Source organism: Heteronotia binoei, chromosome 13 (genome assembly GCF_032191835.1).
Source record: "Heteronotia binoei isolate CCM8104 ecotype False Entrance Well chromosome 13, APGP_CSIRO_Hbin_v1, whole genome shotgun sequence".
Classification (NCBI taxonomy): domain Eukaryota; kingdom Metazoa; phylum Chordata; class Lepidosauria; order Squamata; family Gekkonidae; genus Heteronotia; species Heteronotia binoei.
This window is the reverse complement of record NC_083235.1, coordinates 4,204,562-4,228,492: the sequence shown is the minus strand read 5'-3', so window position 1 is coordinate 4,228,492 and position 23,931 is coordinate 4,204,562. Positions and strand designations below refer to the sequence as shown.

At 53.4% G+C, this 23,931-nt stretch overlaps 1 protein-coding gene across 1 annotated transcript in view; it reads right to left on the bottom strand.

Moving 5' to 3' along the window:
• Nucleotides 1–2,977: 2,977 nt before the first annotated feature.
• Nucleotides 2,978–23,931, bottom strand: part of RFX1 (regulatory factor X1) — a 118,531-nt gene continuing 97,577 nt past the window's right edge. The window contains exons 14-21 of the mRNA XM_060252666.1: nucleotides 23,565–23,674; nucleotides 18,911–19,062; nucleotides 18,463–18,560; nucleotides 14,383–14,532; nucleotides 9,765–9,973; nucleotides 7,304–7,457; nucleotides 4,830–4,875; nucleotides 2,978–3,272 (exon numbers count right to left, since the gene is read on the bottom strand). Of these exons, the coding sequence (XP_060108649.1) occupies nucleotides 3,106–3,272; nucleotides 4,830–4,875; nucleotides 7,304–7,457; nucleotides 9,765–9,973; nucleotides 14,383–14,532; nucleotides 18,463–18,560; nucleotides 18,911–19,062; nucleotides 23,565–23,674 (1,086 nt within the window). The 3' untranslated portion in view covers nucleotides 2,978–3,105. The remainder of the gene's footprint in view (nucleotides 3,273–4,829; nucleotides 4,876–7,303; nucleotides 7,458–9,764; nucleotides 9,974–14,382; nucleotides 14,533–18,462; nucleotides 18,561–18,910; nucleotides 19,063–23,564; nucleotides 23,675–23,931) is intronic.

Here is a 23,931-nt window from a genome sequence, read left to right as displayed (position 1 = left end):
AAGCGTGTGCTGGTTGCGGACCGTTCGTGAAAACTTGCGGAGAGAGGGGTGGTTACGAAGGTGCTTCTCTGAAAGGCTGACCCTGTTCTGTGTAGGTTGGGGGGATTGGCTGTGAGCCCAGAAAGAGGGAAACTTGGCCTCGGGATGTCTACAAACTGACCAGGCGCCTCCCCTTCAAGGCCGCATTTTGATTTGGCACCTTTCTTCTCCCCTGCTTAAAAAGTCAGAGGAGAAACGTGCTGACTCCCCCAGCCAGGGGAACCGTCTTAAGAAAGGAACCGTTCTCTAGAGGAGGCTGGCTTGGATTGCCCTGAAGCCGTGCGCAGCTTCTGCTCCACGGGCTGAAGCGGTAGTGCAGCCTTCTTGCTTGGACGACTGGAAGTATTTGCATGCCCTCCTGTAGCGAGCGAGGGGGTTACCGGGAACGGAGAGGGTACGCACGGAGGGGATTACCCAGGACGTGGAATGCCAGCTGATGGCCGGGTACCGGTGTGTGTGCCGGCGAAGGGGCGGAAACTGGCTGCGCTAGCATCACTCGAACGCCTTCAAGGGAGTAAAGGAGACAACCGCTCGGAGAAACCGTCCGGACGCAGGGGCCATTGCTTTGCTCTGAGACTTGCCTTCCTCCTCTGGTTCAATTCATGGGCCAACGCAAGGAAGGGCATTTGATGCTCCGGCCTGGCTGAGCCTTCTACATGCTGATGACGCAGCCCGACGGGGTGAGAGTAGCCCCCTTCCGCCACCGCAGACCCCTGGGTCTGCTGTCTGGCTCTTGCCTGGACGGCTGCCCCCGCCTGGTGCTTTCACCTGAGGGGAAGCCGGTCGGCTGTGTTCTTGGAGCAGCGGAGGGCACTGTGCAGCTGCCAGTGGGGTAGCCACTCCTGCAGCCCAACGAAGGCAGCCTCTGCCCTCCCTCTTTCCCAGAACGCCATGCCCGGCTCCCCTGCGCAAAGCCCGGATGGGACTGGCCCACCCCAGGCTTCTGTAAAAACCCAAAGTTGTGCAGTGGTGGAAAATCGGGAACAAAGCGGTACAAGGACGGTGTGTCTCCAAAGGGAAGTCTCGAGACCGCAGGCTTTTGCTAAAACCTCCAGGTGGGAGGTGAAGGTGGAAGCTGCTCTCGGGCAGCCTCTTTCAGCTGGGCCGGGGAAGACCCCACTAAACCCTCGCCTCCTCCCGCAGCCCAGACCCTGGCTTGTGGCGATCCGAGCGACGGCTGGGCCTTGTGTTCTGCTCCCGCCCTGAAGGCGTGGCTGTCCAATTGGTGCGCTCCCTTGCAAGCAGCCCCAGACCCTGGAGCTGTGGCCCCCATGGGAAGAGAGGACAGCCCTATCTTTTTTTAAAAGCCACCTCTTTCCCACTCACTTCTCTTCTCAGCGGGGCGTCCTTCCGATTTCACGCTATCTGCCCCGGGGCTGCAAGTAACGGCGTTTTTGCTCAGCAAACAGAAACCTCTAAAAAAAACAAGTTTGCGTTTGCCGCGTGAAAACGCCAACGTTACTTGCAGCCCCGCTAAGAAGAGGAAGGCAAGAGCGCCGGAAGGCGAGTGGGAAATCGGTCGCAGTGCGGTTTGGGGCCAACTGACATGTCTGTGTGAGAAGGGGGAAGCCTAAGCTGTGGAGAACGGAGCTCTGAGAATCTGTGAGATGCTGGGCACAGATTTCAGGGAGGCGGTGGCGCTACCAATGTGAGAGGTTTTCTCTGAAACGCCCACCCCCTCCTAACTCTGCGGGCTACGATCTGACTTAGTTCTGAAGACGGGTGCCTGCGTCTGGGCCTCTGGGCACGGGCCAGGGGCGAAGGAGAGCTCTCCCCCACTGCGGTGGTGCAGAACAGAGGCTCCCGCCCTCCTCCAGATTAGAATCTTCGCTCCCAAGTGAGCGCGAGGCAGCCTGAGCGTCCCCAGGGCACGCCAGGTGGGGAGAGAGAACGCTCCCTGCTGAGCTCGACGGGCAGAGAAAGCAATAGAGGAGCGACCGGAGAGTCCCAGTGCTCCGCGACCGATCTGCCGCGTCCAGGGGAAAGGAAGAATCCTGAACCAAACTTGGGCCCGAGCGTCTTGAAGCTTGAGAATTTCCAGAACTACAGTAAGGCAGATACTGGGACCAGCAATAACACCTCGGCAGCCTCTGGGGGAAAGGTTCGGCTCTGGTCGTGCCTGATTCTAGGGGGCCAGTCGGCAGTCTCCAGTCGGCAGTCTCAGCGGCTCCTCTGGGTGCCTGCCGTGGGAGGCCCAAGTTGTTAGGGGTTGGCATCTCTCAGTCTTGCCAGGCAAAGCCAGAGAGTACAATCTGAGGGAGGCCACTATAATGGATAACACAACAGAAAATGCAAGCTAGTGTCCAATTTACTGAGAAGTATATAGAAACCAGTCCAAATGTCCAAAACATGTACATTCAAGTCCCAAAGCAGTGTGGTGACGAGCCGGTCGATTAAGTACTTGTTTCTTTCCAGTCTTCCTCGGACCTGGGACCAATATTGATTGAATTATATAGATTCTTTACACACTTTTCAAAAAAGAGGGATGCACAAGAAGCCACATTCTGAGCTGTAGCTGAGGTGAAATTGATGCTGGAGACGCTCCGCGTCCCTCTTCTTTGACAATTGTTTTGGACATTTGGACCCGTTTCTATATACCTCTTAGTAAACTGGTCAGTAGCTTGCATTTTTTGTTGCGTTAGGCAAAGCCAGAGGCCTGGCTCAGACTGGGGTTTTCAACAGCATGGATCTCTTCCACGCCTGGCGGGGTCAGTGGAGCTGGGGGAGAAGGGGGGGCTAGGCAAGGGGCACAGATGAGAGGCGCGGGACGCAAGGTCCAAACCCAGTTTCTAAGCTCCTGGGGACACCAGGCACCTGGGGAGAGGCAGACAGCCGCCCGTGCGGCCAAACTGAGAGCAGGCCCCGCCCACCCTGCTGCCGTGCGGGCCTTGGGGGCGAGTGCGCCGAATCGGGGCCAGGCCTGGGCTGCCCTTGAAAGCGCGTTGCATACCACTCGGAGACAGAGAAGAGCTCATCTTTTTTTTTTTATCACAGGGCAGCGCAGCGCAAGGTGCTTCCCGGCCTCTGGCCGGCCGCGGGTTCAGTCCGTCCCCCTCCCCGGCCGCTCTAGCTGGAGGGCAGGGCCTGCACGAAGATGCCCCGCGAGTCCGTCCGCGCCAGCTTCGAAGGCGGCTCCATGGGCTCGGCGGCCAGGCTGCTGGACTCTGCGGAGCTGAGCGAGAGTTCCTGGGGCATCTCCTCGTCACTCTCCTCCTCCTCCTCCTCTTCCTCGTCTGGCATGGAGAGAGAGAGAGGGGGGGGCCAAGTTACGGCAAAGCAGCACTCACAAGCACCCCACAAGCCGACTCTGAATGCCAGAGCCAGGCAGCACCAGGGGAAGGCCTCGGCCACTCTGCCCCGCTGCTGGCCCTCCAGAGGAACTGGCTGGCCCTGTGTGAGACAGGAGGCTGCACAAGATAGACCACTGGTCTGATCCAGCAGGGCTCTTCTGATGTTCTTCTCAGGGGAAGGCCTCGGCCTCTCTGCCCTGTTGTTGGCCCTCCAGAGGAATTGGCTGGCCTCTGTGTGAGACAGGAGGCTGCACAAGATAGACCACTGGTCTGACCCAGCAGGGCTCTTCTGATGTTCTTATGAGGGGAAGGCCTCGGCCACTCTGCCCCGCTGCTGGCCCTCCAGAGGAACTGGCTGGCCTCTGTGTGAGACAGGAGGCTGCACAAGATAGACCACTGGTCTGATCCAGCAGGGCTCTTCTGATGTTCTTCTCAGGGGAAGGCCTCGGCCTCTCTGCCCTGTTGTTGGCCCTCCAGAGGAACTGGCTGGCCCTGTGTGAGACAGGAGGCTGGACTAGGTGGACCCTCCCTGGTCTGACCCAGCAGGGCTCCTCTGAGGTTCTTCTCAGGGGAAGGCCTTGGCCTCTCTGCCCTGTTGCTGGCCCTCCAGAGGAACTGGCTGACCCTGTGTGAGACAGGAGGCTGGACTAGGTGGACCCTCCCTGGTCTGACCCAGCAGGGCTCCTCTGAGGTTCTTCTCAGGGGAAGGCCTCAGCCTCTCTGCCCTGTTGCTGGCCCTCCAGAGGAACTGGCTGGCCACTGGGTGAGACAGGAGGCTGGACTAGATGGACCCTCCCTGGTCTGACCCAGCAGGGCTCCTCTGAGGTTCTTCTCAGGGGAAGGCCTCAGCCTCTCTGCCCTGTTGCTGGCCCTCCAGAGGAACTGGCTGGCCACTGGGTGAGACAGGAGGCTGGATTAGATGGACCCTCCCTGGTCTGACCCAGCAGGGCCCTTCTGATGTTCCTCTCAGGGGAAAGCCTCAGCCTCTCTGCCCTGTTGTTGGCCCCCCAGAGGAACTGGCTGGCCACTGGGTGAGGCAGGAGGCTGGACTAGATGGACCCTCCCTGGTCTGACCCAGCAGGGCTCTTCTGATGTTCTTCTCAGGGGAAGGCCTCAGCCTCTCTGCTCTGTTGTTGGCCCTCCAGAGGAACTGGTTGGCCACTTTGTGAGACAGGAGGCTGGACTAGAGGGACCCTCCCTGGTCTGACCCAGCAGGGCTCTCCGGATGTTCAAATGTGATGCAAGCAACCTCTGAACTCAACGCTTCCCACGCCTTGGTTGCTGCGCCGCCTCCTGTCGGAATGGATGGCCCAGCCACCCCTCCAGGGGCCTTCGAATGCCCCCGGGGTTACAAGCATCTAGACTCAGCCCCCAGCTCAGGGAGGGGCCTCTCCATCGCCCTCTTGCCCCAGGGAAATGCAAACCGCCCCAGAGCAGCCGTGCGATCAGAAAGCCCTCCTGCCCCTGTCCCAGGGAGGGGCCCGTGCAGCTGGACAGTACCTTTGTCGGGGTCCAGGGGATTCAAGGAACTCGTCAAGTTTGCAAACTGAAACGAGAAGCAAAGTCAAGCCAGGAGGTGAGCCCTGTCTGCCTGCAGAGGGGCCCTGCCCCAAAGGAAATCTCACCCAGCTTTTTCTACTGGCAGGTGGGCAACTATTACCCCCCCCCCACACACACACACAAGTCTGCTGCTGGCCTGGGAGAGGAAGAGGAAAGGGCTTCTGCTCCCTGGAATTCGGCAAGGGACACGCTTCGAACCCTAAGCCAGGGGTGTCAGACATGCGGCCTGGGGGCCAGATGAGGGGTCCTATCAGGCCCGTGAGTGAGTCTGCTTCCTTCTCCCTCTTTCTTGCTTCCTTCTGTGTCACAAATTTGCTTTGCCAGGCTTCCTCAATCGCACAGGAGCTACAGAGCAAAGCCTCTTGTTTCTTCCATTGGCTGACGCTCCTCCTTTGGGGAGGAAGGGCAGGAGGGAGAGCTTGCTTTGCCAGGCTCACTCAATTGCACAATAGAGCTACTGAACCAAACCTCTTTTCCTTCTATTGGCTGAGGCTCCACCCCCTTCTCATCCCAGGAGAGCGAGGGAAACAGCCAGAACTTCCTTTGCCCAGTTCCTTTAATCACACAAAAAGAAAAGGTCCCCAGTGCAAGTACCAATCGTTTCTGACTCTGGGGTGACGTTGCTTTCGCAACGTTTTCATGCAGACTTCTTACGGGGTGGTTTGCCATTGCCATCCTCAGTCATCTCCACTTTCCCCCCAGCAAGCTGGGGACTCATTTTACCGACCTCAGAAGGATGGAAGGCTGAGTTAACCTCGAGCCGGCTACCTGAAAACCTAGCTTCCGCCGGAGTTCGAACTCAGGTCGTGAGCAGAGAGTTTGACTGCAGTACTGCAGCTTTAACACTCTGCGCCACGAGGGACACGGGTGAGATACAAAATCTTTAATTGTCTTTGTCTTTGTCCTTTATAATGTTTCTATCTCTGCTACCATCCAGGCATTCCGTCCTATGACACACGTGGCCCAGCCAGCCAGGTCTCATTTATGTCAGTTCTGGCCCTCGTAATAAAGGAGTCTGACACCCTTAGGCAGCACAGCCTTCCTCCTGCTGTGAATCTCGCTGGTCTCTTGGCCTCCCCCTAAACTGCAGCACGCCGCCCCAGACAGGCCAGAGACAAGAGAAGCTGAAGAAGAGCGGGGCTTCATTCCTTTCTTTTCTCAACCTGGAGGAGTCTCAAAGTGCCTTCCCTTCCTCTCCCCGCAAGAGGCTCCTGGTGAGGTGGGCGGGGCTGAGGGAACGGAGAGAATGGCGAGTGGCCCAAGGTCACCTGGCAGACTTCGTGGGGAGGGGGAGGGGAGAATCAAACCCAAGGGAGAGGCCACTGCTCTTAACCACTTCCCCAGGCTGGCAAAGGCCCTCTTAAACTGCAGATCTGGGAAGGTTTAGAGCCAGCATGGGCTTGTGTGCAAACGGGGAGGAGTGGCCCCCTGAAGGGTAGTGCTCACTGACAGAGCCTGTGCTGAGCAAAGGAAAAAAGGGCCTTTTCGGTGGCATCCCCACAGTCGGGGAACAACGTAACACAGATTACAGAACACAGAAAGATGTGCCGGACCTCCCGCCCCTCACTTTTAATCTCCAGGAGGCAGTTGAAGATGGTGTGGTGTAGTGGTTAAGCACACAGACTATCTGGGAGAACTGGGTTCAATTCCCCACTCCTCCACTTGCAGCTGCTGCAATGGCCTTGGGTCAGCCATCGCTCTCTTATCTGGGAGAACCGGGTTTGATCCCCCACTCCTCCACTTGCAGCTGCTGCAATGGCCTTGGGTCAGCCATAATTCTCGCAGAGCTGTCCTTGAAAAGTAAGCTTCTGGAGAGAGCTCTCTCAACCCCACCCACTTCACAGGGTGTCTGTGGTGAGGGAGGAAGAGAAAGGAGATTGTAGGCCACTCTGAGACCTTGTCCTTGCAAGGGCAGCTGCTGGGACAGCCGTCTCAGCCCCACCCACCTCACAGGGTGTCTGTTGTGGGAAGGAAGGGAAAGGAGATTGTAGGCTGCTCTGAGACTCTGTCCTTGAAAGGGCAGCTGCTGGGAGAGCCCTCTCAGCCCCACCAACCTCACAGGGTGCTTGTTGTGGGGGAGGAAGGAAAGGAGATTGTAGGCCACTCTGAGATTCAGACTGGAGGGCAGGAGATACAATCCAATATCTTCTTTATGACTGCATTTGACTAATCTTAGTTTCTATTCATTGGCAGTCCTAATTCTGAGATTTTTGAGCATGGTCTTTGCTGTCTTTTTAATGATGCTTTTATTTATATTGCCAGCCACCTGGCAATATATCGCATGATAGGAAGGCGGCTAATCAACATTTTAAACAACTGTACGTCCCTTGTTGCTTCCGGCCAAAGAGGCGTGAAGATCCCGCTCTGTAGGCAGGGCCCCCCACAGACCTCCCCCCAGAGGCCCCCTGACCTACCTCTCCCATGACCGCGATGGGGGTCTCGCCCTTGGCCTGAGCAACGCGGTGCTCTATCAGGTAGTACATGTACTCGTCGTACAGAAGGCGGATGAGATGGAAGGAGCCGAAGCTGGCCGCGCTCCGCAGGGTCAGGTCCCGAATGACCATGGAGCTGGAGGGCGGGGGGGAGAGAAGGAAAAGGATCTCAGTGCAGCCCTTGCTGTCCAGGCAGTGAAACAAGGAGGCCTCGATTAAGAACATCAGAAGAGGTCTGCTGGATCGGAACAGTGGTCCATCTCCAGTGTCCTGCCTCAAAAGCAGTACCTCCGGAGGGCCAACAAAAGAGCACAGGGCCCGAGGCCTTCACCAGACAAGAACACCAGAAGAATCCCTCTGGATCAGACCAATAGTCTGTCTGGTCCAGCCTCCTGTATCACACAGGGGCCAGCCAGTTCCTCTGGAGGGCAAGCAACAGGGCAGAGAGATCGAGGCCTTCCCCTGAGAAGAACCTCAGAAGAGCCCTGCTCGATCAGACCAGGGAGGGTCCATCTAGTCCAGCCTCCTTTCTCACACAGGGGCCAGCCAGTTCCTCTGGAGGGCAAGCAACAGAGCAGAGAGGCCGAGGCCTTCCCCTGAGAAGAACCTCAGAAGAGCCCTGCTCGATCAGACCAGGGAGGGTCCATCTAGTCCAGCCTCCTGTCTCACACAGTGGCCACCCAGTTCCTCCGAAGGACCAACAACAGGGCAGAGAGGCCGAGGCCTTCCCCTGAGAAGAACATCAGAAGAGCCCTGCTGGGTCAGACCAGTGAGAGTCCATCTAGTCCAGCCTCCTGCCTCACACAGTGGCCAGCCAGTTCCTCTGGAGGGCCAACCACAGGGCAGAAAGGCTAAGCCATTCCTCTGAGGAGAACATCAGAAGAGCCCTGCTGGATCAGACCAGGGAGGGTCCATCCAGTCCAGCCTCCTGTCTCACACAGTGGCCAACGAGTTCCTCTGGAGGGCCAACAACAGAGCAGAGAGGCTGAGGCCTTCCCCTGAGAAGAACATCAGAAGAGCCCTGCTGGATCAGACCTGTGAGGGTCCATCTCGTCCAGCCTCCTGTCTCACACAGTGGCCAACCAGTTCCTCTGGAGGGCCAACAACAGGGCAGAGATTGAGGCCTTCTCCTGAGAAGAACATCAGAAGAGCCCTGCTGGATCAGACAAGGGACGGTCCATCTAGTCCAGCCTCCTGTCTCACGCAGGGGCCAACCAGTTCCTCTGGAGCGCCAACAACAGAGCAGAGAGGCCGAGGCCTTCCCCTGAGAATAACATCAGAAGAGCCCTGCTGGGTCAGACCAGGGAAGGTCCATCTAATCCAGCCTCCTGTCTCACCCAGTGGCCAACCAGTTCCTCTGGAGGGCCAACAACAGAGCAGAGAGGCTGAGGCATTCCCCTGAGAAGAACATCAGAAGAGCCCTGCTGAATCAGACCACGGAGGGTCCATCTAGTCCAGCCTCCTATCTCACACAGTGGCCAACCAGTTCCTCTGCAGGTCCAATAACAGGGAAGAAAAGCCGAGGCATTCCCCTGAGAAGAACATCAGAAGAGCCCTACTGGGTCAGACCACGGAGAGTCCATCTAGTCCAGTCTCCTGTCTCACACAGTGGCCAACCAGTTCCTCTGCAGGTCCAATAACAGGGCAGAAAGGCCGAGGCATTCCCCTGAGAAGAACATCAGAAGAGCCCTGCTGGATCATACCAGTGATGGTCCATCTAGTCCAGCATCCTGTCTCACACAGTGGCCAACCAGTTCCTCTGGAGGGCCAACAACATTGCAGAGAGGCCAAGACCTTCCCCTGAGAAGAACATCAGAAGAGCCCTGCTGGGTCAGACCAGGGAGGGTCCATCTAGTCCAGCCTTCTGTCTCACACAGTGGCCACCCAGTTCCTCTGGAGGGCCAACAACAGGGCAGAGAGGCTGAGGCCTTCCCCTGAGAAGAACAGCAGAAGAGCCCTGCTGGGTCAGACCAGGGAGGGTCCATCTAGTCCAGCCTCCTGTCTCACACAGGGGCCAGCCAGTTCCTCTGCAGGGCCAACAACAGGGCAGAGAGGCCAAGGCCTTCCCCTGAGAAGAACATCAGAAGAGCCCTGCTGGGTCAGACCAGGGAGGGTCCATCTAGTCCAGCCTCCTGTCTCACCCAGTGGCCAACCAGTTCCTCTGCAGGTCCAATAACAGGGCAGAAAGGCCAAGGCATTCCTCTGAGGAGAACATCAGCAGAGACCAACCCTGCTTAGCTTCTGAGATCCAGTGAAATCGGGCAAGCCTGGGCCATACGTGTGAAGGCAAGAGACATTTAGAGGTGGTTTGCCTTTGCCTGCCTCTGTGTAGCAACCCTGGCTTGCCGTGCTGGTCTCCCATCCAAGCGCTAGCTGATGCTGACCCTGCTCAGTTTCTCAGATCTGCGAGGGTCAGACTAGCCCGGCATCAGCGGCTCCTTACCTGTAAAAGGACCACTTGAGGAGAAAGAGTTTGGCAGCTTTGGGGAAGCTGGGGCTGCCGTGGTAGGGCTTCAGGACCTGGCTGACCACGCTGTCCAGCCACACGGCCCACTGCTCCAGGGAGTTCTGCTGCTGCAGGGTCATCTTGAAGTCCTGCTCGAGACGTTGCACCACGCGGTCCTCACACCGGCACACCCACGAGGCCTGCTCCTGCGGGCGGGGGAGAGGGGAAAGGCCGGGTGAGCCGCTGAGGTCCATCGGGAAACACTTCCGGGTCAGCCTCGGAAGACCCGCTCAGGCTCAACCAGCACGGCCGGGTCTGAAAGGCCCGTCAAAGAAGCACAAGGCAAACTAAAGATGATTGTGATGTAATTATTCGGAAACCGTGAGGGAACAATCCCATCTAAATGAGACTCAAATTCAATGCAGGCTCAACAGGAGAGCACCTACGCGGTACATTCAAAAGTCCAGTCGACTGAAAGGGAACTCCCGTTCCTTATGCTGGGTAAGTAAGGGTAATGTATGGGGAAGGCATTAAGTGATTACTAATATTTTATTAGCATTAGATATAACTGCCATATGTTACCAATAAAAATTGTGTTAACACCCAAAATGCAAAAGTAATAAACTATCAAAAACAAACCAAAACTATTTTCGATGGAGAGTGCAGCTTCCATACATGACAATAATACACAACCATATATCTTTTTCAAAGTTATTTTTAACTCCTCTTCACTTTACATACTGCCTTCCTAACCTCTAAACTGGCACCATTCTCTATAATAATCCACATGCCATTATTTACATACCAATCAAAAAGCAGTAACCCATTCTATACTTCATATCAATTCTGTTCATAATATCTTTAACAAAGAATCTCTCTTTTTTCCCTTCCTCTTCTTTTTTTTTGGTTGAGAATTGAGATCATTCGTATAGACTAGGATTAGTTTTAACCTTCTCTTCCTTGTCAGCCGTGGAGTTTCTCTTAGAACCTTAGACTTTTGTTCCCTAATTTTTAATAGCTGGTCTATTAAAACTTTCCTGCTTATCTCCTTAAACATTCTTCTATTAAAGGTACTCCGTCGGGACCAAGAATTTGGGGCCACCAGGAAATATTCTTGCTCTGCACAAAAAGTATAGCATAAGGAGCGGGAGTTCCCTTTAAATCATAGAATCCTAGAGTTGGAAGGTACCTCCAGGGACATCTAGTCCAACCTCCTGTGCAATGCAGGAAACTTCCAAACCCCTCCCCCTAAATTCACAGGAGAGCCCACCACCTCCCTAGGAGGAAGCCTGTTCCACTGAGGAACTGCTCTAAACTCACAAACACCTCCCCCTAAATTCACAGGATCTTCATTGCTGTCAGATGGCCATCTAGCCTCTGCTTAAAAACCTCCAAGGAAGGAGAGCCCACCACCTCCCTAGGAGGAAGCCTGTTCCACTGAGGAACTGCTCTAACGGTCAGGAAGTTCTTCATATTCTTGAGCCAGAAACTCTTCCGATTTCAGAACATAAAAACATAAGAGAAGCCATTTTGGATCAGGCCAGTGGCCCATCCAGTCCAGCACTGTGTCATACACCGGCCAAAAAAACCAAGTGCCATCAGGAGGTCCATCAGTGGGGCCAGGACACTAGATTTCAAGCCACTGGTTCAGGTCTTACCTTCTGGGGCCACAGAAAACAATTCCGCACCATCCTCTACAGGACAGCCCTTCAAGTCCTCGAAGATGGTGATCCTATCACCTCTCAGCCGCCTCCTCTCCAGGCCAAACATGCCCAGCTCCTTCAGCCTTTCCTCACAGGACTTGGTCTCCAGACCCCTTACCATCTTCATCGCCCTCCTCTGGACCCGTTCCAGCTTGTCTATATCCTTCTTAAAATGTGGTGCCCAGAACTGAACACAATACTCCAGGTAAGGTCTTACCAGAGCAGAGTAAAGCGATACCATCACTTCACATGATCTGGACACTAGACTTCAGTTGATACAGCCCAAAATTGCATTTGCCTTTTTTAGCCACCGCATCACACGGTTAATTGGACTTTTGTATGTATTCTAGGTGTTCTTCTGTCGAGTCTGCATTGTATTGGGTCTCATTTAGAGATGGGGTTCTTCCCTTACAGTTTCTGAATAATTACATCGCAATTATCTTTAGTTTGCTTTAAAATCATTTATTATATGGTCTGAAAGGCTGACAAATATATACTGTGAATGGCTGGAAAGGCCAGCTCGGCTTTCCTTAATGGCGGGCCTGAGAAAAGTATCGGGGTAGTTCATGGGAAACTGAGAGGGGGCAGAACCAACCTGAAGAGAGGAAGAAACAAAGGAGCAGGGTGTTGTGGGAGCCACACTCCACTAGGCCAAAAACTGGTACTGCCCTTTGGTCAGCAAGCATGGAACACCCCCCCCTTCCCTCGCTGCTTCAGTCCCCCTCACCTCAGCCATTCCTTCCCCTCACAAGTGTCTTTTTAAATGCCAGCTTAGTGGTTAAGTGTGCGGACTGTTATCTGGGAGAACCAGGTTTCATTCCCCACTTCTTCACCTGCAGCTGCTGGAATGGCCTTGGGTCAGCCATAGCTCTCGCAGGAGTTGTCCTTGAAAGGGCAGCTGCTGTGAGAGCTCTCTCAGCCCCACCCACCTCGCAGGGTGTCTGCTGTGGGGGAGGGAAGGTACAGGAGATTGTAGGCCGCTCTGAAACTCTGAGATTTGGAGTGAAGACCAGGGTATAAATCCAATGTCGTCATCATCAGTTGTCCTTGAAAGGGCAGCTTCTGTGAGAACTCTCTCAGCCCCACCCACCTGTTTGTTGTGAGGGAGGAAGGTAAAGGAGATTGTAAATTGCTCTGAGTTGCGATTCAGTGAAGGGCGGGATATAAATCCAATATCATCATCATTTTTTTCTTTTATTTGATCTCGGCAGATCTCAGTTCTCCTTTTTTCATACTACAGTATCTACGTAGGCAGCCCCCCCACCACCAGCAGTCCCCCAATGTTTTGATCTTTCTGCAAACTCGGGGATTCTCCTGAGTTTGGATAACCATTCCCCCTCTCTCCACATGGCCTCGTTAGTTTTAAATTTATTCAATCATTAAACGAACAAAAAAGAAAGCATGCAATGTAGGCAATAATAAAATCACACAAAGGCAAAAACAGTTACCCATTTACAGACAACAAGGAGTGTGCTAATAGAATAAGATTTTGCGATCTATGGAGCGTTTTGCAAGCAAATCCATATAAAAGGGATCATTTCCTCAGGAATAGGGGACCACTTAGCTATAAAATTTAGTTGAGCTTGATACGGCTCGACTCAATTTAAACCTGCTGAAATTTTCTCCATAATGATATGGTCCCAAATCTTGGAAAGCCAAGATTTCTTGGTGCTTGGGATACCAAAGCTTTTCAATTGTCAGAGCTTTGGTATCTTGCCATGAATGAGCTGATACCGACTTTGCAGCAGTGAAGAGCACAATCACCAGAGGTATGTTAGCTTGAGACAGCTTAATGTTCGACCAGTTATTAAGTAAAATAACATCAGGATGTCAAGGAATAGATATTTGGATAAGATCATTAATAAAGTGCGTAACACGGCCCCCAAGAGCCAGTTTGGTGTAGTGGTTAAGTGTGCGGACTCTTATCTGGGAGAACCGGGTTTGATTCCCCACTCCTCCACTTGCACTTGCTGGAATGGCCTTGGCTCAGCCAGAGCTCTTGTAGGAGTTGTCCTTGAAAAAGCAGCTGCTGGGAGAGCCCTCTCAGCCCCACCCACCTCACAGGGTGTCTGTTGTGGGGGAGGAAGGGAAAGGAGATTGTCAGATGCTCTGAGATTCTTCGGAGTGGAGGGCGGGATATAAATCCAATATCTACATCTACCTCACAGGGTGTCTGTTGTGGGGGAGGAAAGGAAAGGAGATTGTGAGCTGCTCTGAGACTCTTCAGAGTGGAGGGTGGGATATAAATCCAATATCTTCATCTACCTCACAGGGTGTCTGTTGTGGGGGGTGGGGAAGGGAAAGGAGATTGTGAGCTGCTCTGAGACTCTTCGGAGTGGCGGGCGGGATATAAATCCAATATCTTCATCTACCTCACAGGGTGTCTGTTGTGGGGAAAGAAGGTAAAGGAGATTGTGAGCCGCTCTGAGACTCTTCGGAGTGGAGGGCGGGATATAAATCCAATATCTTCATCTACCTTACAGGGTGTCTGTTGTGGGGGAGGAAGGGAAAGGAGATTGTGCACCGCTCTGAGACTCTTCGGAGTGGAGGGCGGGATATAAATCCAATATCTTCATCTACCTCACAGGGTGTCTGTTGTGGGGGGGAGGAAGATAAAGGAGATTGTGAGCCGCTCTGAAACTCTTCGGAGTGGAGGGCGGGATATAAATCCAATATCATCTTCTTCTTCAAAGAAAATAACCTAAGGGCATTCCCACCAACAGTGCAGATTCAGAGACAGAGGTCTGACGTGACTCCTGCCTTCCCCGTCTTAATAAAACAAGGATCTGGATTTAACAGGAACAATCAAGCACAGGGTGTTCCGGAACAGGAGACCAAAATGTAGGCCCACCAGGCGTCTGAGCCCAGGGGCTGCTTTCAGCAGGGGGAGCTGGGGGGGGGGGGGGGCTTACCTGGACATTGGCAAAATCGACCCGGTTGAGATCGCTCAACATCTGATTGATTTGGGCCGTGTTCTGTAAGACGGCGCGGGCGGCCTGGGCCAGGTGATTGAGGGAGGTGTAACGCCTCAGCGTCTGAGCAAAGGCACTTGCTGCCGCCACCTGGAAGACAGACCGCAGGTCACCCTCACAGAATCATATAGATTGGAAGGGAGCTCCCCCAAGGTTGTCTAGTCCACCCCCTGCACAATTCAGGAAACTCACAAACACCTCCCCCTAAATTCACAGGATCTTCATCGCTGTCAGATGGCCATCCAGCATCTGCTGAAAAACCTCCAAGGAAGGAGAGCCCACCACCTCCTGAGGAGGAAGCCTGTTCCACTGAGGAACCGCTCTAAACTCACAAACACGTCCCCCTAAATTCATAGGATCTTCATGGCTGTCAGATGGCCATCTAGCCTCTGTTGAAAAACCTTCAAGGAAGGAGAGCCCACCAGCTCCTGAGGAGGAAGCCTGTTCCACTGAGGAACTGCTCTAAACTCACAAACACCTCCCCCTAAATTCACAGGATCTTCATTGCTGTCAGATGGCCATCTAGCCTCTGTTGAAAAACCTCCAAGGAAGGAGAGCCCACCACCTCCCAAGGAAGCCTGTTCCACTGAGGAATCGCTCTAAACTCACAAACATCTCCCCCTAAATTCACAGGATCTTCATTGCTGTCAGATGGCCATCTAGCCTCTGTTGAAAAACCTCCAAGGAAGGAGAGCCCACCACCTCCCAAGGAAGCCTGTTCCACTGAGGAATCGCTCTAAACTCACAAACATCTCCCCCTAAATTCACAGGATCTTCATTGCTGTCAGATGGCCATCTAGCCTCTGTTGAAAAACCTCCAAGGAAGGAGAGCCCACCACCTCCCGAGGAGGAAGCCTGTTCCACTGAGGAACCTCTCTAAACTCACAAGCACCTCCCCCTAAATTCACAGGATCTTCATTGCTGTCAGGTGGTCATCTGGCCTCTGCGGAAAAACCTCCAAGGAAGGAAACCTCCCAAGGAAGCCTGTCTCACTGAGGAACCGCTCTCACGGTCAGGAAGTTTTTCCTAATATGGAGCCGGAAACTCTTTTGATTTAATGTTGAGCTGGAAACTTGTCCTGTCACAGGTGTGTCTGGAGTGAGCAAAAGGAACTGAAGAACTGGCAGGTGGGGGATGCAAAAGGGGGCAGAGAAGCAGATCGAGGCCCGAGGGAGAGTGCCTGAATGTGACACCCAGCCTTTGTCCTCTGACACAGAAGCAGAAAACCTGACTGAGCATAGTCTGATGGCCACGTGTCAGGCTGCTTTGGCCCAGGCAAAAGGCTCCAGGGAGCTGTACCCTCTTTTAGCTGGCAGGGGTATCAAACTTGCAGCCTGGGGGGCTGAATAACATAAGAACACAAGAGAAGCCATGTTGGTTCAGGCCAATGGCCCATCCAGTCGAACACTCTGGGTCACATAAGAGAAGCCCTGTTGTATCAGGCCAATGGCCCATCCAGTTCAACACTCTGTGTCACAGAAGAAGATAAGAGAAGCTCTGTTGGATCAGGCCAATGGCCCATCCAGTCCAACACTCTGTGTCACATCAGAGCATAAGAGAAGCCATGTTGGTTCAGGCCAATGGCCCATCCAGTCCAACACTCTGTGTCACATAAGAACATAAGAGAAGCCATGTTGGATCAGGCCAATGGCCCATCCAGTCCAACACTCTATGTCACATAAGAACATAAAAGAAGCCATGTTGGATCAGGCCAATGGCCCATCCAGTCCAACACTCTGTGTCACACAGTGGCCAAAAAAACCAGGTGTCATCAGGAGGTCCATAAGAACATAAGAGAAGCCATGTTGGATCAGGCCAATGGCCTAGCCAGTCCAACCCTCTGAGTCACACAGTGGCCAAAAAAACCAGGTGTCGTCAGGAGGTCCATAAGAACATAAGAGAAGCCATCTTGGATCAGGCCAATGGCCCATTCAGGCCAACATTCTGTGTCACACAGTGGCCAAAAAACCCAGGTGTCATCAGGAGGTCCACCAGTGGGGCCAGGACACTAGAAGCCCTCCCACTGTTGCCCCTCCCAAGCACCAAGAATACAGAGAATCACTGCCCCAGCCAGTTCCAACAATATGCTGTGGCTAATAGCAACTGATGGACCTTTGCTCCATATGCTTATCCAATCCCCTCTTGAAGCTGGCTACGCTTGTAGCCGCCACCCCCTCCTGTGGCAGGAATTCCACGTGTTAATCACCCTTTAGGTGAAGAAGGACTTCCTTTTATCCGTTTTAATCCGACTGTTCATCAATTTCATTGAATGCCCACAAGTTCTTGTATTGTGAGAAATGGAGAAAAGGACTTCTTTCTCCACTTTCTCCATCCCAAGCATAATCTATCATGTCACCCCGCAGTCGACATTTCTCCAAGCTAAAGAGTCTCAAGCGTTTTCAGTTTTCTTCATAGGGAAAGTGTTCCAAAGCTTGAATCCTTCTAGTTGCCCTTTTCTGGACTTTCCCCAATGCTATAGTTCCCCTGGAGGGCTATCAGACCCCCAGGCAAGGCTGCTCCCTTCTCCCTCTCTCTTGCTTCCTTCTGCACCACAGCTTGCTTTGCCAGGATTTCTCAATTGCCAAGAAGCTACAGAGCAAAACCTCTTTTCTCCATTGGCTGAGGCTCCTTCCTTGGGGAGGAAGGGGGGGGGGGAGGGAGAGCTTGCTTTGCCAGGCGCTCTCAATCACACAGCGGAGCTACTGAGTCAAGCCTCTCTTCCTTCTGTTGGCTGAGACTCCTCCCCCTCCTGGTTCTCTGGGGAAGGAAGGAGCCAGAGCTTCCTTTGCCCAGTTTCCTGGATCGCTCAGGAGAGATACAAAGAAAGCACCTTTAAGACCAACGAGTGCTAATGTTCAAAGCATGTTTTCAGTTTTTAAAATCTTTGTGTTTGTCTGTGTCCTTGATAAAGCTTATATCTCCGCTCCTTGGCATTCCGTTTTCTGACGCCCATGGCCCAGCCAGACGAGGTCACAGTTATGTCGGATCCGGCCCACATAGCAAATGAGTTCGACACCCTTGGACCATACCCTGGAAAGGGGAAGGGCAGAGATCCTCCCAGGGACCCTGAGATTTCCCCCCTGCTCTGATCAACCCGATTACAACCCGCACGGTCCCTTTGCGCTCTTGCCAACACAAGAGGAAGTTGTGGAAGGCCGCAAGACGAAAAGCAAAAGCTTGTGGCCCCAACAAGGTGTGCACCAATTATACAATATAAATAAAGAATTTTACAAAAAACTTATATAGAAAAAGGTGTATTTTTTTTTTAACGTGAACGAACGATAAACACCTCAGGGGCTACAAATACAGCCCTTTCAGAAACGTACATATATGAACTCACTGGAGACTCGAGAAAAACAATAGCAAAATTCAAAGTCCCAGTCAGAGCCTGGCATTGAATCATGGCGCTCAACTCTTTGCCATATGCTCACGTGGGAAGGTGAAGCAAAAATCTTGCCATCCCCGCACCGGTCTGTTAGACGCCAGCCTTCCTGCATGACTCAGAGCAACTGAGGTCTTGTATGAATGTCTATATGTCCCTGGAGCACGCAGGCCTGACGAAGCCGTTGGGAAACGGCTTGGTACGCGCTAGCTATCCGTCGCAGCAATCTCGGAGCAGAGACAAGATTTGGTCTGTATTTGTAGCCCCTGAAGGATTTATAAAGCAGGAGTCAAGTGCCACCTTTAAGACAAACCAATTTTTATTTAGTTCATGGTTCATTTTATTTAGTTCATGGTTTATGGTAAAAAATACACATTTTTCTGTATAAGTTTTTTGTAAAATTCTTCATTTATATTGTATATTCGGTGTACAGTTTGTCATAGCCATGAACTTTTGCTTTTCGTCTGGTTTTCTTTACAACACTGGCAGCAACAAGGAGCACAGAGATTTTTGCTTCTGTCTGCTGCAGGGAGCTTGGACTCTCAAAAGTGTCTTCCCTGAAACCCCTTCTGGTCTCTCAGGGCTCCTGGACTCCAATCTCACTTTCCCCGTCCCAAGCGCCCCCCGCTCCGGCTCACCTTCACGCGGACCATCTCTTCTGGAATATTCATCATGGCATTTGTCAGCCAGCTCTCCAAACTTTTTGCAAAATTTCGGATCGCTTGCGTCAAGGCACCTGGGGCAGAGCGCAACAGCGGGAGTTACCACAGGGGTGCGCGGCCGAAACGAGGACCTGCACAGCCAATCAGAAGCCTTGCTGGACAAAAGGCCCCACCCGCTTTCTAAAGACATCTGGAGGGCACCATCATGCCCACGGACACCACACGGGGGAACCCCTGCTCTATGACGATGAGGAGCAAGTCCATGGAGGAGGGGGAAGGTCTTGGCCATGGGCATCACACTGTCCTAACACCAAGCCCGCCGTCAGCTGGCCAGAAGTGTCTGGCAGAGCCCAATGAACTCCCCGACTCTACCCTCTTTGGCATCAGTTCCGTCTGTACGTGTGCTGCATGCGGGCGGGCTTACTCGGAATGGGCCGGAGCACATCTGGGATCAGGACCTCGACCAGCCCCTGGTACAGCAAGTTGTCGCAGTCCTTCGTCCACTTGAGGACCGGCTCATACTTGGACAGGGTCACCAGGCAGCTCTTGGGGAGACGCTTTTCCGCCTCGTCGTGGCTGGGGGCAAAAAGAAGCGCCAGGTTAGAGAGGGCCCTCACAAAACCACAGCTCGGGTTGCAGGTTGGTCAGAAGGTTTTGGCTTCTTAATGGTGGAAGGACTTTGACTGCCAAGGGGAAGAGACCATAGACCAGGGGTGGCCAATGGTAGCTCTCCAGATGTTTTTTGCCTACAACTCCCATCAGTCCCAGCTGTTGGCCATGCTGGCTGGGGCTGATGGGAGTTGTAGGCAAAAAACATCTGGAGAGCTACCATTGGCCACCCCTGCCATAGACCATAATGTATTAAATATGCAGCCCCGGGGGCGAAATCCCACCCCCTGGAGGGCTCCTATCAGGCCCCTAAGCAACTGGCTGTCATCTGCTTCCTTCTCTCTTTCTTGCTTCCTTCTTCATCACGGCTTGCCTTGGCCGGTTTGCTCAATCGCACAGCAGCTACAGAGTAAAGCCTCTATTTTCTCTATTGGCTGAGGCTCCTTCCTCGGGGAGGAAGAGCTCGCTCTGCCAGGCTCTCTCAATTGCACATACTTATTTTTAGTTTTTGTAAAAAAAAATGTGTCTGTGTCCTTTATAAAGTTTATATCTCTGCTACCTAATCTTAAATAGGGTACACGCACGGCCCAGCCTGACGTGGCCTGGCTCAACAAGGTCTCATTCATGGCAGATCCGGCCCTCATGAGTTTGACACCCCTGCCATACAGATCGGAGAATCTGCCTCCTTCGCTTCTCCTGTGAGGCTGATATTTCCTCTGCCCCGCCAGCACTCACCCCAGAGTGGAATCCTCCAAGGGAACTTTTGGAGCCAAGTTACGAAAGAATCGCAATCACTTTGATCCTCCTTTTGCAACTCCCTGCAATTCTGCACACACCCCTTCTCCACTTAGGGTCTTCTATTTAGTGCTCCTGCAGTTACGGAAATGGCAGCTCAAGTTTCCGGGCAGCCTGACTCAACCACCAGCAGAATGTCAAGACCCCAGCAGTTGTGATCAAGGTGTCTCCCCTGCCAGGTAAGTCATAAATGGCGGTTTATTGTTCACTGACAGTTCTGGGTACAAAACGGCCCTTGCAAAGACTGAAGAGTCTATTGCAGGGCCCCTTAGATATAGTTGGATCTAACCGTTACACTTTTAAGCAAAAAGCGGGCAGCAAAGCGCAGGCTCCAGCAATCCCTCCCCCCAAGACTTGTCCAGGCCTGTCATGATCCTGGGCCTGGTGAGGCCTGCAGGCCCCAGGGAAGCCTGTTTAGGAGTTACTGGGAAAAGCCTACATCTCCCAGGATCCCCTCTGATTGGGTAGCGAGGGTTTTGGAGGGAAACAGGCCCAGAGAGGGGTGGGGCCTGGGAGAAGATAAAAGGGCCAAGCCCAGGAAGTGGGTGTTCTTTTCCTAGGAGGCAGAGCTGAGGAAGGCTGCTGCAAGGAAGAGACCCCCCACCCTTAGAGGAAAGGTGAGTAGGCCCAGATGTGACTGAGACAGTAGGGACTGTATAGAGCAGGGGCGGGGAACCTTTTTTCCGCCAAGGGCCACATGGATATTTATAACATCATTTGCGGGCCATAAAAAATTATCAACTTAAAAAAGTGCTCTGCTGAGGGAGAATGATTCAGGCCAGCAAAATTAATGCAAATAGTTGTTTTTCTATTTGAAGTCATATGGGGAGAGGCTAATCTCACACACACACACACCCGGCCCGCTGCCCTAGGCAAATGCATAGGTCCAAGGCTTTTTTCTAGAAAAAGCCCAGCAGGAGCTCAGTAGCATATTAGACCACATCCCCTAATTTTAGCATATTTGGTCACACACTCATTAGTATATCAGGCCACACCCTCTGGGATAATCAAGTGCAAACTGAACTGTGGCAGTAACTTTTCCAGGTCCCGCAGCAATTCTGGTCGGCCAGCCAGGCCCCAGGGAGGCTGCCGCACAGCACATCTGGGCCCTGTGATCCCTGCCTGGCCCTGGGGAGGCTGCTGCACAGTGCGACTGGGCCCCACGATCTTTGCTGGCCAGCCAGGGCCCAGGGAAGCTGCCACGTGCCTCGGTTCAGTCCAGCAATCCCCGAGTGCCACACCAAGTCACCTCGAGGACCGCATACGGCCCTTGGGAAAGAGGTTCCCCACCCCTGGTATACTGAGACACGTTATTTTCCTTTCAGCCCTTTACTCTTCAATGCACCTTGTTTGTTTACACTGCACTGAACTTCCCTCTTAAAATAAAACCTTTTTGTTGTTGTAAATTCTGCCTGGTCCTCACGTCTATTATTTGGCCTAAGCTACAGGAGGCCTGAAGGGTTTGGGAGGCTATTCTGGGCCTTCTCAAGGGGAACCCTTAACCCAGAGTGGTGGCAGCAATTGGCAAGACCCCCCCTGAGTCGTGACAAGGCCCTTTCCTTGCAGATGCATCTAATCAAGCAGGCTGACCTTGGGCTCCCCTAGCAACCCACCAGACCGGCGGAAAGAATTTGGGGAGCTTGTTCCATTATAGGTGCAGCGGAAGCAGCAAAGCTGAGAGGCACAGGGAAGTAGCATAGCAAAAACCAAAACATGGCAAGGCCCTTGACACAGAAGAGCCGAGCGCCTCGTTCATTCTGATGCAGGTCACAAAGGAAAATTCGGGAGCAAAGCTGCTTTCGGATGAGCACATCGAAGCTGCCTTAAACTGAATCGGATCCTGGGTCCACAGTGGTCAGTATCGCCTACTCAGACTGGCAGCGGCTCTCCACGGTCCCAAACAGAGAAAGGTCTGTCACATCACCCACTACCTGATCTTTTCAACTGGGGTTTGACCCTGCAGGCCAAGCAGATGCTCGACCCCTCAGTTGCAGCTTCTCCAAAAACACAAGAAGCGGACTGCCCTGATCTCATCAGCTCTCGGAAGTTCAGTGGGGTCGTCTCTGGCAAGTACTTCGATGGGAGACCTTGGAATACCAGAGCCGGGAGGCAGGGGCAGGCTTTATTCGGCCACCTCCCTGGATATCCTCCAGGCTCCCAGGGTCTCAGGTCAAGGTCTTTCCCATCCCCTCCTGCCTGATCCTTTTAACTGGAGATCCGAGGGATCAAACCTGGGACCTTCTGCATGCCAAGCAGAGGCTCTGCCACTGAGCCAGGGTCTCAGGTCAAGGTCTTTCCCATCACCTCCTGCCTGGTCCTTTTAACTGGAGATTCCAGGGATTGAACCTGGGACCTTCTGCATGCCAAGCAGAGGCTCTGCCACTGAGCCAGGTCTCAGGTCAAGGTCTTTCCCATCATCTCCTGCCTGGTCCTTTTAACTGAAGATGCCGGGGATTGAACCTGAGACCTTCTGCATGCCAAGCAGGAGCTCTGCCACTGAGCCAGGGTCTCAGGGTTTCCCATCACCTCCTGCCTGGTCCTTTCTTACTGGAGATGCCGGGGATTGAACCTGGGACCTTCTGCATGCCAAGCAGAGGCTCTGCCACTGAACCAGGGTCTCAGGTCAAGGCCTTTCCCATCCCCTCCTGCCTGGTCCTTTTAACTGGAGATTCCAGGGATAGAACCTGGAACCTTCTGCATGCCAAGCAGAGGCTCTGCCACTGAGCCAGGGTCTCAGGTCAAGGTCTTTCCCATCACCTTCTGCCTGGTCCTTTTAACTGGAGATGCTGGGGATTGAACCTGGGACCTTCTGCATGCCAAGCAGAGGCTCTGCCACTGAGCCAGGGACTCAGGTCAATGTCTTTCCCATCACCTTCTGCCTGGTCCTTTTAACTGGAGATGCTGGGGATTGAACCTGGGACCTTCTGCATGCCAAGCAGAGGCTCTGCCACTGAGCCAGGGTCTCAGGTCAAGGACTTTCCCATCACCTCCTGCCTGGTCCTTTTAACTGGAGATGCTGGGGATTGAACCTGGGACCTTCTGCACGCCAAGCAGAGGCTCTGCCACTGAGCCAGGGTCTCAGGTCAAGGTCTTTCCCATCACCTCCTGCCTGGTCCTTTTAACTGGAGATGCCGGGGATCGAACCTGGGACCTTCTGCATGCCAAGCAGAGGGTCTGCCACTGAGCCAGGGTCTCAGGTCAAGGTCTTTCCATCCCCTCCTGCACGCCAAGCAGAGGCTCTGCCACTGAGCCAGGGTCTCAGGTCAAGGTCTTTCCCATCCCCTCCTGCCTGGTCCTTTTAACTGGAGATGCCAGGGATCGAACCTGGGACCTTCTGCATCTCAAACAGAGGCTCTGCCACTGAGCCGCAGCCCAACATGAACTGAAGGTTGATCATAAGGCATCTTCTGGTTAGGGGGGTTAGCTGGGAAAGTGTCAACTGGAGCAATGCCAAAGGTATCCCCTGAGAGCTCAGGGCAAACACACTGAAATTGTCTTCCAACTGATGAGAAATGCCCAGCCCTGAGCTAGGAAGCTGTCACATGGGTGAGGACGGTGGCGTGCCAACCGTTCTCAGTGCCCAACAGTGTGTGTGTGTGTGGGGGGGAGTGTCTTTGCTCAAATGCTTTCCCGGTCCCACGTGCTTTCGCCAACCGCCTCCTGGCCATACTCACACAACGATTGTGCTGGCTTCGCTCGGCTGGTTCATGTTGTACCTCCAGAAGGTCTTCCAGAGCGTCTCCACCAGCGTGAACTGAAGGTTGATCATCACGTCGACAATAGCCTGCAAAGGACAAGGAGGATGAAACGCTGTCGTAAAAGCCATGCGCACAACTGGTCCGTGAGCTTGGGGGTTGTAAGGACAGGATTTGGCTTTATGTCTCTCCCCACAATGAAGGAGACAAAAATTTGGGCAGCTGTGGACCGGGAATTCCCATCTATGATTGCGGCACTGCTTAAAATGAGGCTAATTTGAGAACCAGTCTGAGAGCCAATTTGGTGTGGTGGTGAAGTGTGCGGACTCTTACCTGGGAGAACCAG